The 14,986-nt window shown below is 47.4% G+C and overlaps 2 protein-coding genes across 2 annotated transcripts; both read left to right on the top strand.

Annotated features, from left to right (window-relative positions):
* Window positions 1-1,384: 1,384 nt before the first annotated feature.
* Window positions 1,385-6,399, top strand: LOC127316421 (probable L-ascorbate peroxidase 4, peroxisomal). Its single transcript, XM_051346810.2, has 9 exons — window positions 1,385-1,640; window positions 3,811-3,935; window positions 4,432-4,481; window positions 4,627-4,692; window positions 4,771-4,819; window positions 5,341-5,423; window positions 5,504-5,583; window positions 5,681-5,783; window positions 5,922-6,399. Exons 1-9 carry the CDS (start codon window positions 1,528-1,530, stop codon window positions 6,126-6,128), a joined length of 876 nt encoding a protein of 291 aa, XP_051202770.1. The 5' UTR covers window positions 1,385-1,527; the 3' UTR covers window positions 6,129-6,399.
* A 6,008-nt stretch (window positions 6,400-12,407) lies between these two features.
* On the top strand, window positions 12,408-13,726 carry LOC127316422 (myb-related protein Zm38). The gene has a single exon (XM_051346811.2). The coding sequence runs from the start codon at window positions 12,698-12,700 to the stop codon at window positions 13,457-13,459; it is 762 nt and encodes a 253-aa protein (XP_051202771.1). The 5' UTR covers window positions 12,408-12,697; the 3' UTR covers window positions 13,460-13,726.
* Window positions 13,727-14,986: the final 1,260 nt, after the last annotated feature.

The raw sequence follows: 14,986 nt of genomic DNA, 5'->3' as shown, positions 1-14,986 counted from the left end.
AGTCGCCAATATATTCTAAATGAAATTAACTTTTTGGGTCGGCAACTTCTTCACATTTACCATTGATAAATAACGAACAGAGGGTTGATAACTTGTGAGATAAAAAAATTCGACAAAATATTCTATAGGAAATTAACTTTTGGGCTTGGTAACTTTGATGTTTACCGTTGATAAATAGCGGGCACATGGGTCGATAATTTATAAACTAAAAAAATCGCTAAAATATTATAAATAAAATTAACTTTTGGGTCGTTAACTTTTCACATTTACCATTGATAAATAGCGGGTTGAGGGTTGATAACTTGTGAGCTCAAAAAGTTAACAAAATATTATAAATAAAATTAATTTTTAGAATCGGCAACTTTTCACATTCATCATTTGTAAATAATGGGCCGAGGCTGATAATGTTTTGGCCGAAAAATTTGATGAAGCATATCAATATGGTGGTAGTTTTGAAGATCTTGTGGAGATTGATTTTATTATTGAAAATGAATCTTGAATCAGAGTTATGATTTAAGTAATAAAACCGTTTGAATTTTCGATTTAGGAGAGATTCTCGTCGATCTCATCAAATTCGTCTAATACTGCATGCATTTGACCAGGAATTGTAAAAATAAATCAAATTTTCGCGCCGCTAAATTTGTTGGTCAGAAATCAAAGTTCAAAAACCAAATTAGTGGCCGAAACGGCGGGCCTCGCGGTTCGATGGTTCACCGGTTCATCCGGTTCATTTGCTGATTGTTTTATTTAGAACAAGTTCACTTTTTTTTTGCTTTTACCGTGTTAAGTATAAAATAGGTGTATCTCCTTGTATAACACGAAATACTCATACCTGAACTCGTTGGGGAGTCTCCAGGTTATTGTTTTCATTCTTTAAAGGTACAACGGTCGACTGCTAACTAGGATCGCCTGTTACTAGCTACTTGAACTAGGACATGCATTTGTATGCTAACTACTATTTGATATCTGCTTACTTATGTTGTGTTGTCAAACTTGAACATGTATTCTCCTATATAAATTAATTAATTACGGGTTATGAGATCAAGGTTATATACTTTGAGAAAACCTTGTTTTTATGTAGTATGTAGCTCAGTTGTAAGCCAAAATTATGATTGATATTTGAATTCATGCAAAAAATGGCCAGCACAACATGTTTAGAAAATTATTTCACAATTCAATGTGGTTGCCTAACATGAATTTCAGAACTGGTAGTTTCTGACCTCATTTTGTTATCAAACGAGGTAAAGGAAGAAGACTCGAGAATTCAGTTGAGAAAAAAGGAAAAGGTCGAGCAATCGGTGGGCCCCGCACTACATCGGTAGGGTACACGTGTAGCGTGGATGCAAGTAAAACCGAAGCCGGCAGACCACGACTCGACGCCGCGGAGCAGCCAATCGCTCGCTCGCTCGCGTTATCTCCTTCCCATTCCCGCTTGCTCTGCTACCACTGCTCCTCTCCTCTCACCCCATACGCAGTTACGCACCGCGCGCCTCCGCCGATCTCTCTAGGGTTCAAACCTCGTCGGCGATGGCGGCCCCGGTGGTGGACGCCGAGTACCTGCGCCAGATCGACAGGGCGCGCCGCGCCCTCCGCGCCCTCATCGCCTCCAAGGGTTGCGCCCCCATCATGCTCCGCCTCGCGTACGTACCACCGTCTCCGGTTCCCCTCTCCGATGTGCCTCTGCCTCCTTCCTTTTCTTCCTGTGCTTTCTGCTCGTCTAGCCCCTGGTTCACGCGGCGCGAGTGCTACCGGTTTACTCAAGTCGCGGGATCACACACTGCCACTGGCGTTGTGAGCTCACGCGCATGTCAGATTTGGACTCGAGCCTTGCTGGTTCCTGCCTCGGCCTGCGGATACTGGGCGTAGCTGTCCTACTGCGGTACTGCCTCGTGGTCGTGGATCGGTTTTAGGCGAGGCAATTCGGCAAACACCTTATGTGTGTGTGTGCCTCGAGCTTCCAACGGCTGCTAATTTTAGTTGTACGTCCACGAGTGCGGATCTAACTCGAAAGTGGCGATGCTTAATTCACAGCTAGACTACGATGTTATTTAGAGTTGCTTTATCTCGTTTGTGGCGTGGAGATGTATCATGTGTCTCATGTACAGTAGCAGGGGAAGCTGAGATGGGTTGCCTGTTCTAAGGCTTCCACTGCTGGAACTTTCCTTTACATCCGTGGTGTTTATGAGAGATGGGTGCTTTAGAGCATCTCCAGTCGCGTCCCCCAAACCGTCCCCCAAAGGGATTTGGGGCGCGCCGGACAAAAAAAGCGTTCCAGCCGCGTCCCCCAAAGCCCATTTTTGTCCGGCGCGGCCCCATACGGTGTCCGGCGCCCCGAGCCCGTCCCCGTCCCACAGGGGACGCCGGACACAACGAAATGAGAGGCGAGGAGGCGCGGGGCCGACGCGTCAGCGGCACAGGAAAAATTCGTCTCACACTCCCGCCAAATCCCGCCGCTCCCGCCAAATCGCGCCTATACCGCCGCGCACAGGCCTCCCAAAACACATCCCGCCGCCGATTCATTTCTCCTATCCCGCCGATTTCTTTCTCCCTCCCGCCGTCCACCCGCCGCCACTACCCTCTCCCCATTCCATGGCGCCGCCGACAGCCCCCAAAAAGATGGCGAAGAAAGCGGCCAAGAAGCCGCCGGGCAATGCGACGATAGGGGCGAAAGCGCCGTTCGCGAAGCCGCGGAAGGCGCCGGCTGCGAAGAAGAAGCCTGAAGGAATGACCGACGATGAATGGCAGCAAGATTGCCTGCGCCGGAAGCTATCGACGGCGGAGCGGAAAGGACGGAGGGCGGTGGAGCTGGAGAAGAAGGCTCAGGCGGCGCGCCAGCACCAGCACGTAATGGCCGGGTGTATCGCCGCCACCAACGCGAGCCCATGGAGTACGTCCATGCCGGTGTATGTTCCCGGAGTGATCTCCCGCGACAATGCCTCGCCGACGTCTCCTCGACCTTTATCTCCCGCGACAAGAAGGCCGACCAAAGGTGGGCCGAGCTGCTCAAGAGGCAAGAGGAGAAGCTGGAGCTCAAGAAACGCAGGGACGACATGTCCCTGCTGAGAACATCGACAGAGGGAATGTCTCCCCGGACGCGAGCGGCGCACAACTTCTTCAAAGGCCAGATCCTCGACGAGATCGAAGCCAAAATGGCGGCGGCCTCCGCGTCGGCGACGGAGCAGACGCACCATGCACAGGAACAGGCAGATCGCGACGAGGTCGTCGTGCTCGACGGGCCTGCGTCGACTCAGGACACGACGCCGTCGACCAACCCCTTCTTTTGATCCCAGTACTTTGATCGATCGCCGCTACTCTGATCGCGACGAATCGGCGGGAACGATCTCTTTTGAATGCATCTATTTGAATTTCTGATTGGGGCCGGCGTTTGGGGGACGCGGCTGGGGAGCGACGTCCCCCAAACGCGGCACGAACAAAACACGTCCCCCAAACGCTCGATCCGGCGCCCTTTGGGGGACGGTTTGGGGGACGCGACTGGAGATGCTCTTATAGCAGTCAGGAACACTACGTATGCACTAATAGGATCAGGTCTCGCGCACGCTGTGGAATGAAAGCCGTACGTAGAAACTTCAATTCAGCACAACATTATCTGAACATTTAAGTTTATGCACTAAGTTTGCTGTTAAATATACTGCAGGAATGCATGTATTCTTAGGTTGTCATTAGTAAAACATAGATAAAGCTGTCTCCCACTTCCATTTTTGTGTGTGTGTGTTTGGTTATTACTCGTGTCTCCTATAATCCTTGCTGTCCTGCATGTACAACGCTTAATTTTTTCCCTTTCTATCGCAGATGGCATGATGCTGGTACATACGATGTCAACACAAGAACTGGTGGTGCAAATGGCTCAATTAGATACGAGGAGGAGTTTACTCATGGTTCAAATGCTGGCTTAAAAATTGCTATTGATCTACTTGGTATGCATTATTTATACCCCAATTACCCAAGTTGGTAGATGGCTGTGCAAAATTATACTGAATTCCTTAAGCTCAGTAGAAATATACTCTGCATTCTTGTTAGATTCTGACAAGTTGAAATTCTATTTCCTTTTGTTGTTGTTCAATAGCTCGAACACAAGGCTATACTGATTTTATGGCAAGACAAACAATCTAGATTATAAGCAACGGAAATTATCTGTGCCGCAGTATGATCTCTTGTCAACGATTGCATCCTTAAATATGCTTTTTTATTTACATCACTATATTTACAACTGAGAGAACTCTGAGAGACTACCATTATGTGCTGAGTAACTATTTTTGATGGAGTTGCAACTTTGTGTCTAATAATACTCTGAAAATCACCTGACTTGCTCATTTCAGTTTTGCTGGTTTCTTGGTATGTTGATCCTTTCTTCACTACTGGAATAAATGAAATTACTGTTATAGCTCATCCAGCTGTCCTTTGTTGCTACAGATCCTATTAAAGCAAAGTGTCCAAAGATTACATATGCAGACCTTTATCAGGTATTTGGCCATTTGCTTGAGTTGGCTTTTGTACTAAACCGAGGGACTATTCTTCCGCTCATTTTAGCTGTTGCTTCCTGTTGGTGTCTTTAAAGTGTGAAACTGTAAATTCTATAGTTATTTGCTAATTAGACTTTAATTGCAGCTTGCTGGAGTAGTTGCAGTTGAAGTCACTGGGGGTCCAACCGTTGAGTTTGTTCCTGGAAGACGTGTATGTGAAATGTCATTTCCTTGTAAATGAATTATTGTTCCTTGTGCTCACATATTGACTGCTTTTTATATGTATCAGGATTCCTCGGTTTGCCCCCGTGAAGGGCGTCTTCCTGATGCTAAGAGAGGTCACTGCTGCATTTTTTTTTCTCTACTGGTCAATATTCATAATTTTAGATAAACACGCTTCCCGATTCCTTAAATTCTCAAGCAAGAACGTGATCTAGAAAGTTAAGTGCATGCCAAATGTAGTCCCATGCTCCCATGGAGTATTATCTGCACTGGTCTGCTCACGTTCGCACTCTGGATATAATACATGCCTGTATTTCATGCAAAGTAGATTCTTCTGGTTGTACTTTTTGTCTGTTCATGCCCACATTTTGTTTACACCACATTTTCTTCTAAATTGGATGCTCCACTAATCGTATCTTCCTGCATCACCAGTAGTCTATTTTACATGCTATATTTAGCATCACCAGTAGTCTATTTTATCAGAGGTGTCTTTTTTTTTCCAAATGATCAGACTTTTAAACAGCAGTGTCAGTAATCCTGCTGTTATAGTTTCATTGGAGTGCTTATGTTCTTTGCCGCTTACTTTCTGCAGCTTGTGCATATCTCTGGTACTGAGTTTGTTTTCCTTTGTAAATAGGGGCACCACATCTAAGGGACATCTTTTATCGAATGGGCTTGACAGATAAAGATATTGTAGCTCTATCTGGTGGCCACAGTCTGGTACTTGTTCTATTATGTGAAGTAGAAGCTCACCCGTTCATCAGAAACACAGTATTTAATACAGAAGTTTTTTCTCTTAGGGAAAGGCGCACCCTGAAAGGTCTGGGTTTGACGGTGCATGGACCCGTGATCCTCTGAAGTTTGACAACTCATACTTTGTGTAAGTTGAATACAGAACCGCAACATCTACTTGTTTTGAAGACTAGAGTTGAGAAGTAGAATTTGTGGAATTTAATTGTTTTCTAACCTCGCTGTAGTGAGCTATTGAAGGGAGAATCTGAGGGGCTTCTGAAGCTCCCTACTGATAAGGCATTGCTGGATGATCCTGAATTCAGACGCTATGTGGACCTTTATGCCAAGGTGCATATGATTATTAATATTCTTAAATTTCCTGCAGTTGATACCTGATACTACCATACTATTCTACTCCATAGCACTTTTTAAATTTCAATGTACAAGTTTCAGGTCCAAACAATGCCTTCTTCTTTTGTATTGCAGGATGAGGATATCTTCTTCAAGGACTACGCTGAATCACACAAGAAACTTTCTGAACTTGGCTTCACTCCACGGAGTGGTGGCCCAGCTTCTACAAAATCAGATCTTCCAACTGCTGTTGTACTCGCACAGAGTGCAGTCGGTGTAGCAGTTGCTGCAGCTGTAGTTATCGCAGGCTACCTGTATGAGGCTTCCAAGAGGAGCAAGTAAGGTTGCCAAGTTCTTCAAGCAAGTATCAAGGTCAAATAACAGAACTATAGCAAAGAACTACCCGCACCATCATCTCCCAGTATGTCAAGGATTCTTAAGGACATTCCTTTCATGTTTACGTGATACTCAATGAAACGTCAGTGGCAATATATAGTTTATTGAAAGCTCTTTCGGCATGTACTTATCTCATGTAATACCAAAGCAGTTGCTTGTGTCCTGAAAATGCTACTCCACCGATTACCATCATATTATCAATCTGGGGAATTTGACAGTGACAAGGTGGAATAACCTGTTAGGAAATTTCTTTGGCGTAAGCAGCCGCCTTTGCAGCCACTAGTTTTTGTTTACTTGTCGAGCACCAATCATACGATACTACCAGAATGGGATGCGTAGATGATAATCATAGTATATAATTAACTCTGAGTAGTAGTTCAAGTCAAGAAGTAGTTACATGGGCAACGTACACCTGCTGATCTGCAAAGCTAATGTTCCCATCTCTGTTTTCCCTTCTATAAGCAAACGTGATCAAACGTTTGTAGTACAGTAGTGGTATATGATATTCATACAACTAAGTACTAATGCACCTTGAATAGGAACTAGCCTCGGTTTTGCAATTGCGTGCACGACATAGCTACTAGTTCATCAACTTCGGAATATCGCTGTGAAGAAACTCTTCAAGCCATATGAGAATATTTAGTCTCATTCAAGGTCAGCAATTGGAATTTAAACTTCAAACGTTCCCTTTTCCGGCAGCTGAAGTTGGGGGGCCTGAAGTGAGGCCGGGGACCAAACTAAAGACATGGTAAGGGTAACCCACTCACCTGCATGGATGCAGTTTCATGGCCAGCAGCAAGTTTGGAACTGTCCGCAGGCACGCGGTTGCAGGCATCGTGAGGTAGGGCAGATCCACGGCTGCACCGTTCCGTTTCCATGCGACGTGTCATAGCGAGAGTGAGCAACAATGCATGGTCTAGAAAATGGGCTAGAAAACAAGCCTTGGTCGGCGTGAGAGTGAGGGTGAGCAAACAAAATACGCTAACATTTGCATCTAGTTTCAGTTTTTGGTATAGGTGTCAAAGATTTTATTCAGTCGCATACTTTCAGATTCGATGATGGGTTTGGTAGTTCCTCTTAATAAGATAGTACAATGAATGGTGTAGCCTGCAACAACGCAATACCTATTTCTGTACAATCAATGGTAGATCCAAATCAATACAGTGTTTGCCTATTTCTGTGCTATCAGGTACTTACATTAGTGATTGACCTGCACACAGTATCCAAATTTCATTTCTTTTGGTGTGGGTGGCATTTTTAGTTTAACTTTCAGTAATCGATATTTTTGTTTCAAATCTGAAACTTGATTCACTTTTGCTTCGGTGTCCCCCCTTCCTTCAAACTTTGGTGAACAGAAACACATAAATGACCAAGATCTCTTCATACCTCTTCATAACCAGGGGCACAATGATTAAAAGTGAATAAAAGAACATAAGTACAAGCCGTATAGTAGAACGCATGATCCGTTTAAGTCTATAATGTTCAGTAGTCAAACGCGTATACAACGTTGTACGCTGAAAACTGAAACATCCGTGGGTAACATATTTCTTCGGCCACATTGGTTGGTAGAAACATTAAGTACACTTTGCATACCTATACGAGAGTATATAGGGCTTGACATGGATTTTTGCAGGCTAAAAAAATAAGGCACCAGAAAAAACTTACCACTTTAAGTTTCGGTAAGGGAGGGACACCGAAGCAAGCCTCAACTTGATCATCTATCAATATACCATGTTAAGCAGTAGTGCAGAATTTTTTCAGCAAAGCGAAAACGATTAAGTAGTATTGATCAAGGTCACACACCGATTTAAAGAAGTAATGTTCTTTCATATACAATTGAAATGAAAGAGAGAATGTAGTTATCTCGTTGTCATACAGATATTGTGAAAAACATGTCTAATTGGTGGTCCTATAATTTCATCCTCAAGTATTTGGGGCATATTTGATGTCTATACTTGGGGCATGTTTTATAACCTCGGGACATTTTCATATAGGTTCAGTTTTTGGTAGAGGTGTCAATGATTTTATTCAGTCCCATACTTTCAGATTCGATGATGGGTTTGTTAGTTCCTCATCATAAGATACAATAAATGGTGTAGCCTGCAACAATGCAATGCATTGTAGATCAAAACGAATATAGTGTTTGTCTATTTCTATGCTATCAGCTAACATTAGTGGTTGGCCTGCACACAACATCCAAATTTCATAGTACTTTTTTGTTGTTGTGCGACATTACTATTCTTCATTTTGATATAGCCGTTTGGTGTGGGTGACATTTTATTATAATGTCTTCTAAATAAATGAAAGATTCAGAAATCGATGGCTTTTGTTCCAAATCTGAAACTTTCTAATATATCATATGAAGCAGAGCAAAGCGAAAACGATTAGGCAGTATTGATCAAGGTCACACACACCGATGATTCAAAGAAGTAATGTTCTTTCATATTCGATTGAAATGAAACAGAGAATGTAATTATCTCGTTGTTAGCCAGATATTGCGAAAAACATGTCCAATTGGTGGTCCTATAATTGCATCCTATAATTGCATCTTCAAGTATTTGGGGCATATTTGATGTCTATACTTGGGGCATGTTTTATATCTATGTAGTAATGTACTCTTCTTTTACCAAAAGACATAATTGCACATCTAAAAGAATAAGACTTAATGTTGCGGGAGATTTTATTCTTTTCCACAATGTATACCTTTTTTTAATGGCTCTAGAGTGACCTCTCCGGTAAGAGAAGTTTATGCCGACCAGGTTTTCGTTTGAAATTTTATTGATTATCATTATCTCGTATTTATCCATCCCTTTCTTCCTCTCCTTTGTTCAACTTGCACAAATGTTGCCACATGAGAATCTATTAAGAAAAGGCAAATATCGATGCTCGTTGAAGGAAACTAAACATAACGCAATCTCGGTACCATATACCATGTTCGATCTCCTCTCAAACTAAGCCTATGGTTATTCTTAGTTTTAAGCACTACCTTCCATTCTTCAATCCGAGCCCCGTGAAAGACGGGAGATCATCTCTGACGCGCCACGCCAGAAGCTGATACTACACTTCTTGTCCTTTTGAAGCACGAGACCTACTTTGTCGCCGAGTGAGAAAGCGAAATCTCAACATCGCTCTGCGAGTAGTGATCGAATGCCACACATGCCAGAATTTGTTGGTATTTCCGTTAGGAGGGACAGAAGTTTCTTTTAGACACTTTTTGGCACTTGGAGTAGAAGTTTGCTATTGGACATGAATTTTATGATCAAATGATCATGAGATAGTAACTAGATGAAAATTGTATCTATAAATATAAAAAATCATGAAAAGCCAATCACGTAAAAGATGAAGACACATGAATATGTGTTTGTCAAGAAAATATGGTCCACCTTTGAGCTGAGGGAAAATAACAAATTAAGTAATTTATGATGAGCTATTGTAAACTATAATAACATAAAATAAACAATTAAGCTATATAGTAAATGCATTCCAGCAAATGATCCCATTGTTTACCGAAATTCATACATCTATAGGCTACATGGATTTTTTTTCATATTTTTAAAATTGTAAGCTATAAATGTCATGAGTCTTGATTTTCAGGATGAAATCTAACATCTGATTTTTATTGGTTGTGTCTGGCGATAGCTTTGCAGAAGATAATGCTTTGCGAACTCAGATATTCTTTAGGATGAAACCTAAGATCTTAGATCGGGCTTGTGCAATGTTTATCTTCTTGAAGGAGTTGCTTTTGGAGAGCCATATTATATTGTGTGTGTTGCCATTGACGACGGTTGTGGGTTGTTGCTACGGAGAGTTGACAACTGTGGAACCTTTTATGTTCTTTTTCAGGCAGTGTGTGCTTCTTGATTCTTTATAACATTTTGTTAATGCAGAGACTAGGTGTAGTTAATATTTTTGCGATATTAATATATTCTTTTTGTTAAAAATACCAGATCCAATTTCAATAGGCAACGATCACCAACCTGTCAGTGGCATCCCAAACCTACCTGGAACCAAACCTCAGCTTTCATGTTTTGGTACTCATAATGATGGATTTTTTCAATAAGAGAATATACGTGTGTATATTAATATAGATGAGTGCATCGACGTATTTGTAGGCATGCATCTCTGCTCGTTTGTTCGTTTTTCAAAAAAAAAATAAGTAAGAGAAAGCATGCCTTCCATTATCCTACCACATTAACTAAAGAAGACAATAGATATAAGTCATACAATGCATTATCTTTTATAAGTTATAACGATCTCTAGCAATTAATATTAATAATTAAATTTTGGTTGCAATTTTTTTTGCTATGGGAAGACATATATGATACAATAGAGAAATAGCATTTCCTTATTTTCTAAGAGATGATTCTTAGTTAAGGAAAGACAACCTACTCTCTCCTCCTTCTCTCTCCTCTAACTAAGTAAAAATTCAACACGACACCTTTAAGTAAAGATAACATCAGCTCATTATATGTGCCCTGGATGAGCGAAAAATCAATGCACTGTAATAAGGGCATCTCCAACCCGGCGACCCAAACAGACGCGTTGGGCCGTCCGTTTTGGGCCGTTTGGGTGACCGTGCGGACACCCGGACAGCGGCCTGCGTCAGCGTGTCCGTTTGGGTCGCACGCTGCGCCCAACGCGGCGACCCAAACGGCTGCCACGTGGTTCGTCTTTCCTGCGCGGCGCTGCGCCATGACATGCCTCGACGGGGCAACAATGGCGGGCGAGAGAACGCGCGGGAAAGTTCCCGCGCGCACCAGGGTTCCCGCGCGCGCGAAAAGGCATGGGCGCGCGCTCGCGTCCAAGTTTCCCGCCAAAGGCCGCCTGCTATAAAAGATGGCGGCGGCCTCACAGACCTCACACCCGCTCCGCCGTCCTCTCCCCCTCTTCCTTCTCCGGCGCCCACGCCATGCCGCGCACCCTGCAGGCCATGTGGGCCAAGCTCTCCCTCGCTGCCCGGGCCAGGTTCCCGCGGACGGCGGAGGAGGAGCGGGCGGACGCACGTTGGGTCTCCGACGATGAGGCGCTCCGCGTCGCTGCAGAGGGGGCGGCGAAGAAGGACGAGGACGCGGAGATGGTGGAGGCGCCCGCGGCCGGCTGGCACGAGACCGCAGATGGCTGGTACGAGGCCGCAGAGGAGGGGGCGGTGACCACCGCGGAGGAGGAGCCCGTCGACGCGGAGGACCTCGCGCTGGCGAACATCAACGCCGCCATCGAGGAGCGTCTTGCCGACTTCACGCGCGTGACGAAGGAGCACGAGGCCACCTGCCGGGCCGGCCGCCACCGATTAGGCGACCTCCTCGGCTAGAAGAACCAACTCCTCGCTATGCAAGCAGCCCACCACCTCATCCAGCTCCCCTCGCCCGAGCGGTGCGCCCGGGAGGCTGCTGCGTCGGCGGAGCGCGGCCGATAAGAGCGCATGCGCCGTCGGAATGAGAACCACGAGGCACAGGCGGTCGGCCGCGTCCGCCTGGAGGCACGGACCGCTGTGGAACGCCGCCCTGTAGGAGCTGGAGCTGTGCGGGAAGCGGATGGTGCCGCCGCAGGAGGCGAAGCGCGAGCGCGCCCTAGGCGCGAGGACGGAAAGGAGGAGGGCGGCCGCGGAGGAACGCCGGAAGAGGGCCGCCGCCGAGCCACCCAGCTGGTAAGCTGGAGTGGAATCCTCACGCGTACAGACCGCCCGCGTCGAGTGAAATCCACGGTCCCGGCGGTGAGTCGGCGGCGAGGCCGCCGGCCCCGTACGAGTGTAGTAGTAGTAGATTTAAAAAATGTAATGGTTACCTTTTTAATGAAGAAAAAACCTTTCTCCCTATGACACGCGGACCAGGGGCGGACGCGAGCGACCAGCCATCGGCGCTCATGACCACGCAAACTCGTCTCAGATTTGGGCCGGGTTTAGGTCGTCCCGGACACCGCGGTCATCCGTTTTTGGGATGGGTCCGCCCGGATTTTTCTTCGATTCATCCGGACCCGCGGACACGGGATGGATCACCGCGTTGGAGATGCCCTAGGGAGAAACGGTGGCGGGAAAATCAAGATGGAGCGGCAAAGTCGGCCGTAGATGCAGATGGAGGGAGGTAGGCAGTCCATCCGCATCCGCATCACCGCCCGGCCGCCACATGTGTCAGCACCGCACATGCCGACGCCACCGTTCACCGTTACGCACTCTCTAGCAGCCCGGCCAGTGCCCTACCTAGATCACACTAGTCCTTCGCTCACTTTGCACCTACCTCCCGCCCCTCCACCGCATGCGCGCGCGGGCCGGCGTGGCAGCCGCTACGCTCGACGAGGCCAGGTCGTGTCATGCCGTCCGTCACCCTAACCACCTCCGCCCTCCCTCCACCGAACCAACCAACTCCTCGTCATCCTCATCACCTCCTCCCACACCTCCCGAGATCGAGAAGCAGAGAAGCGCCGCCTAGCTATATAAACCCGCCCGCCCTCTCCTCCCCACTCTAGCACGCACGACGCACCACACGTGAGCTAATCCAAGGCGGGTAGACGAGACGTAAACCATGGGGCGGTCGCCGTGCTGCGAGAAGGCGCACACGAACAAGGGCGCGTGGACGCGGGAGGAGGACGAGCGGCTGGTGGCCCACGTGCGCGCGCACGGGGAAGGCTGCTGGCGCTCGCTGCCGGGCGCCGCCGGCCTGCTGCGCTGCGGCAAGAGCTGCCGCCTCCGCTGGATCAACTACCTCCGCCCGGACCTCAAGCGCGGCAACTTCAGCCGCGACGAGGACGACCTCATCGTCAAGCTCCACGCCGTCCTCGGCAACAAGTGGTCCCTCATCGCCGCCAGGCTGCCCGGCAGGACGGACAACGAGATCAAGAACTACTGGAACACGCACATCCGGAGGAAGCTCCTCGGGAAGGGGATCGACCCCGTCACGCACCGCCCCGTCGCCACGCACACCGCCGTGTCCTTCGCGCAGGCAGTCCCTGAGGCGCCCAAGCCGCCGCAGCTTGTTCTGTCCCCGCCGGCGCCGACGACCGCGACCCCGAAGGAGGAGCAGGAGAGCAAGCCGCCCAGGTGCCCGGACCTCAACCTGGACCTCTGCATCAGCCTCCCGTTCCAACAGGAGGAGATACGTCCGCCGCCGCCGCCGGCGGCTAGAGCGCACGCGAAGCCGGTGAAGATGGAGCAGCTGCCTCTGCAGGGCGGTGGCGCCCTCTGCTTCCGCTGCGGCCTGGGCCGAGCTGCCGAGTGCGTGTGCAGCAGCAACTTCCTCGGCCTCAGGGCCGGCATGCTCGACTTCAGAAGCCTCCCCATGAAGTGAAACTAGCGAACAAGGATTACGATCGATCACGCGACCTCCGCGCGCGCGCTGTAAATTGTTACTGCTGCCAAGTTCTTAGTAGGTTTTAGTAGTAGTAGGAAAGGAAAATACAGGGCGAGGAGGAGGAGGAGAGGAATCATGCATGGGCGAGGATCCGTAGCGAGATCCTCCCTGCTCTCCTTCGACGACATGCCCCCATTTTGTGTAAAATATTACTGCCCCGCTTATGTCAAGGATGAAATAATAACAATCGATGATCCGTGCAAATTCCCAATCTTTCAGTTTTCCTTATGACAAGAGCTTCCCTGCTAGCAGCAGAAACTGTCAAGAACAATTTCTCAGTTTCCTGGGATAAGTATACAATATGCTCTAGATTCAGTGCTTTTTCTCATGTCTATCTCAGCATCTGTGGAACATAGCATCCCAGGTCCTGTGTTCGTTGCAGTCTACAGAGTCATGAAGACTGTTGAAAACGGTGATGCAGATCGGCTGTGTAGTTATCTGGAGCTGGCAAAGTTAGGTAAAGCTGCTGCCTTTCCGGCGCCGTTGCTTTCGAGCCACAGCGAGCTTGCCGTGTTTCGGGCGGCTGCAAGTTGCGCGTCACGGTTGAGATGCCGCTGCAAGCGTTGGAAGGGTCCAAGTTGTTGTTGGATTGAGGCGCCGCTCCGTGTTGTTGCGCTCCTAGCTAGATTCTGTTGCCGCTTTTGTGTTGCTCTGTTCGACTCGATCACTGGGTCAGTCTGAACTCTCGAGACATAGAAAAGGCAAGGCTGACATTTTCCTTCTTTTCCTCCTATCATTACAAAATGGACCGAGCTTCTTGTTGATTTTCAGCCTTTTCGCCGGATCAGGGTTTTCAGGTTTGGATAGTGCAGATCGTATGCGCACGCACGCGGCAGTGGGTTGCCGAACGAGGAGGGAGGAGGGCCCGTGCCCGCCGGATAGCGACGGTCCGCTAGGTATCCGATCCATCCCTGGTTCGATTTTTGTATTTGATTGCCGACATGACATATATACTGCCATGTACCTTATGCTATCGGTGTGCTTATGATGAGCTTAAAAGATTGGCTAGTTTTGGACATCCTCTAGAGACCTTCGAGATAATAGCAAGGTGCATGTGCTAGCACATACTAGGTATTTTCTCTATATAGCAAAGGTGTATGTGCCACGCCAAGAACCATATGACCAAGAACCCCTATGCAAGCTTAGAGCATCTCCACCGGTAGCCTCCAAATAGGCGCCGGCAGGGACGCCGGCACCTCCATTTGGGGGGTGCCGACACATCATCCTCTATTTGGGGATGCTGCTCCAGAGCCAGTCCTGACATTTCAAGGACCCGGGGCGAAACTATAACATAGGGTCCTAGAAGCATCAAATATCATATTAAAACCAAATAATGAATTTTGTCTTTAAAATCCAACATTTCTAGATGAATAGTCCTTGGCGATGGAATGTCAATATCTATCTTGTCGATTATCCACTTTTGGATAAGGTGCCCCTAGCGCTTTTTCCAACCTTGCGATTATC

The sequence above is a fragment of the Lolium perenne genome, chromosome 7 (genome assembly GCF_019359855.2).
Source record: "Lolium perenne isolate Kyuss_39 chromosome 7, Kyuss_2.0, whole genome shotgun sequence".
NCBI lineage: Eukaryota > Viridiplantae > Streptophyta > Magnoliopsida > Poales > Poaceae > Lolium > Lolium perenne.
The sequence above is the reverse complement of the archived record's forward strand: the minus strand, read 5'-3'. Positions and strand labels throughout refer to the sequence as shown.

Bases quoted from the DNA above. Each gene is read 5' to 3' on its own strand.
- LOC127316421 (XM_051346810.2), top strand. From the start codon at position 1,528: ATGGCGGCCCCGGTGGTGGACGCCGAGTACCTGCGCCAGATCGACAGG. The intron at 4,820-5,340 runs GTCACTGCTGCA...CTTTGTAAATAG, and splicing joins TCTTCCTGATGCTAAGAGAG to GGGCACCACATCTAAGGGAC. The intron at 5,784-5,921 runs GTGCATATGATT...TTTGTATTGCAG, and splicing joins ATGTGGACCTTTATGCCAAG to GATGAGGATATCTTCTTCAA.
- LOC127316422 (XM_051346811.2), top strand. From the start codon at position 12,698: ATGGGGCGGTCGCCGTGCTGCGAGAAGGCGCACACGAACAAGGGCGCG.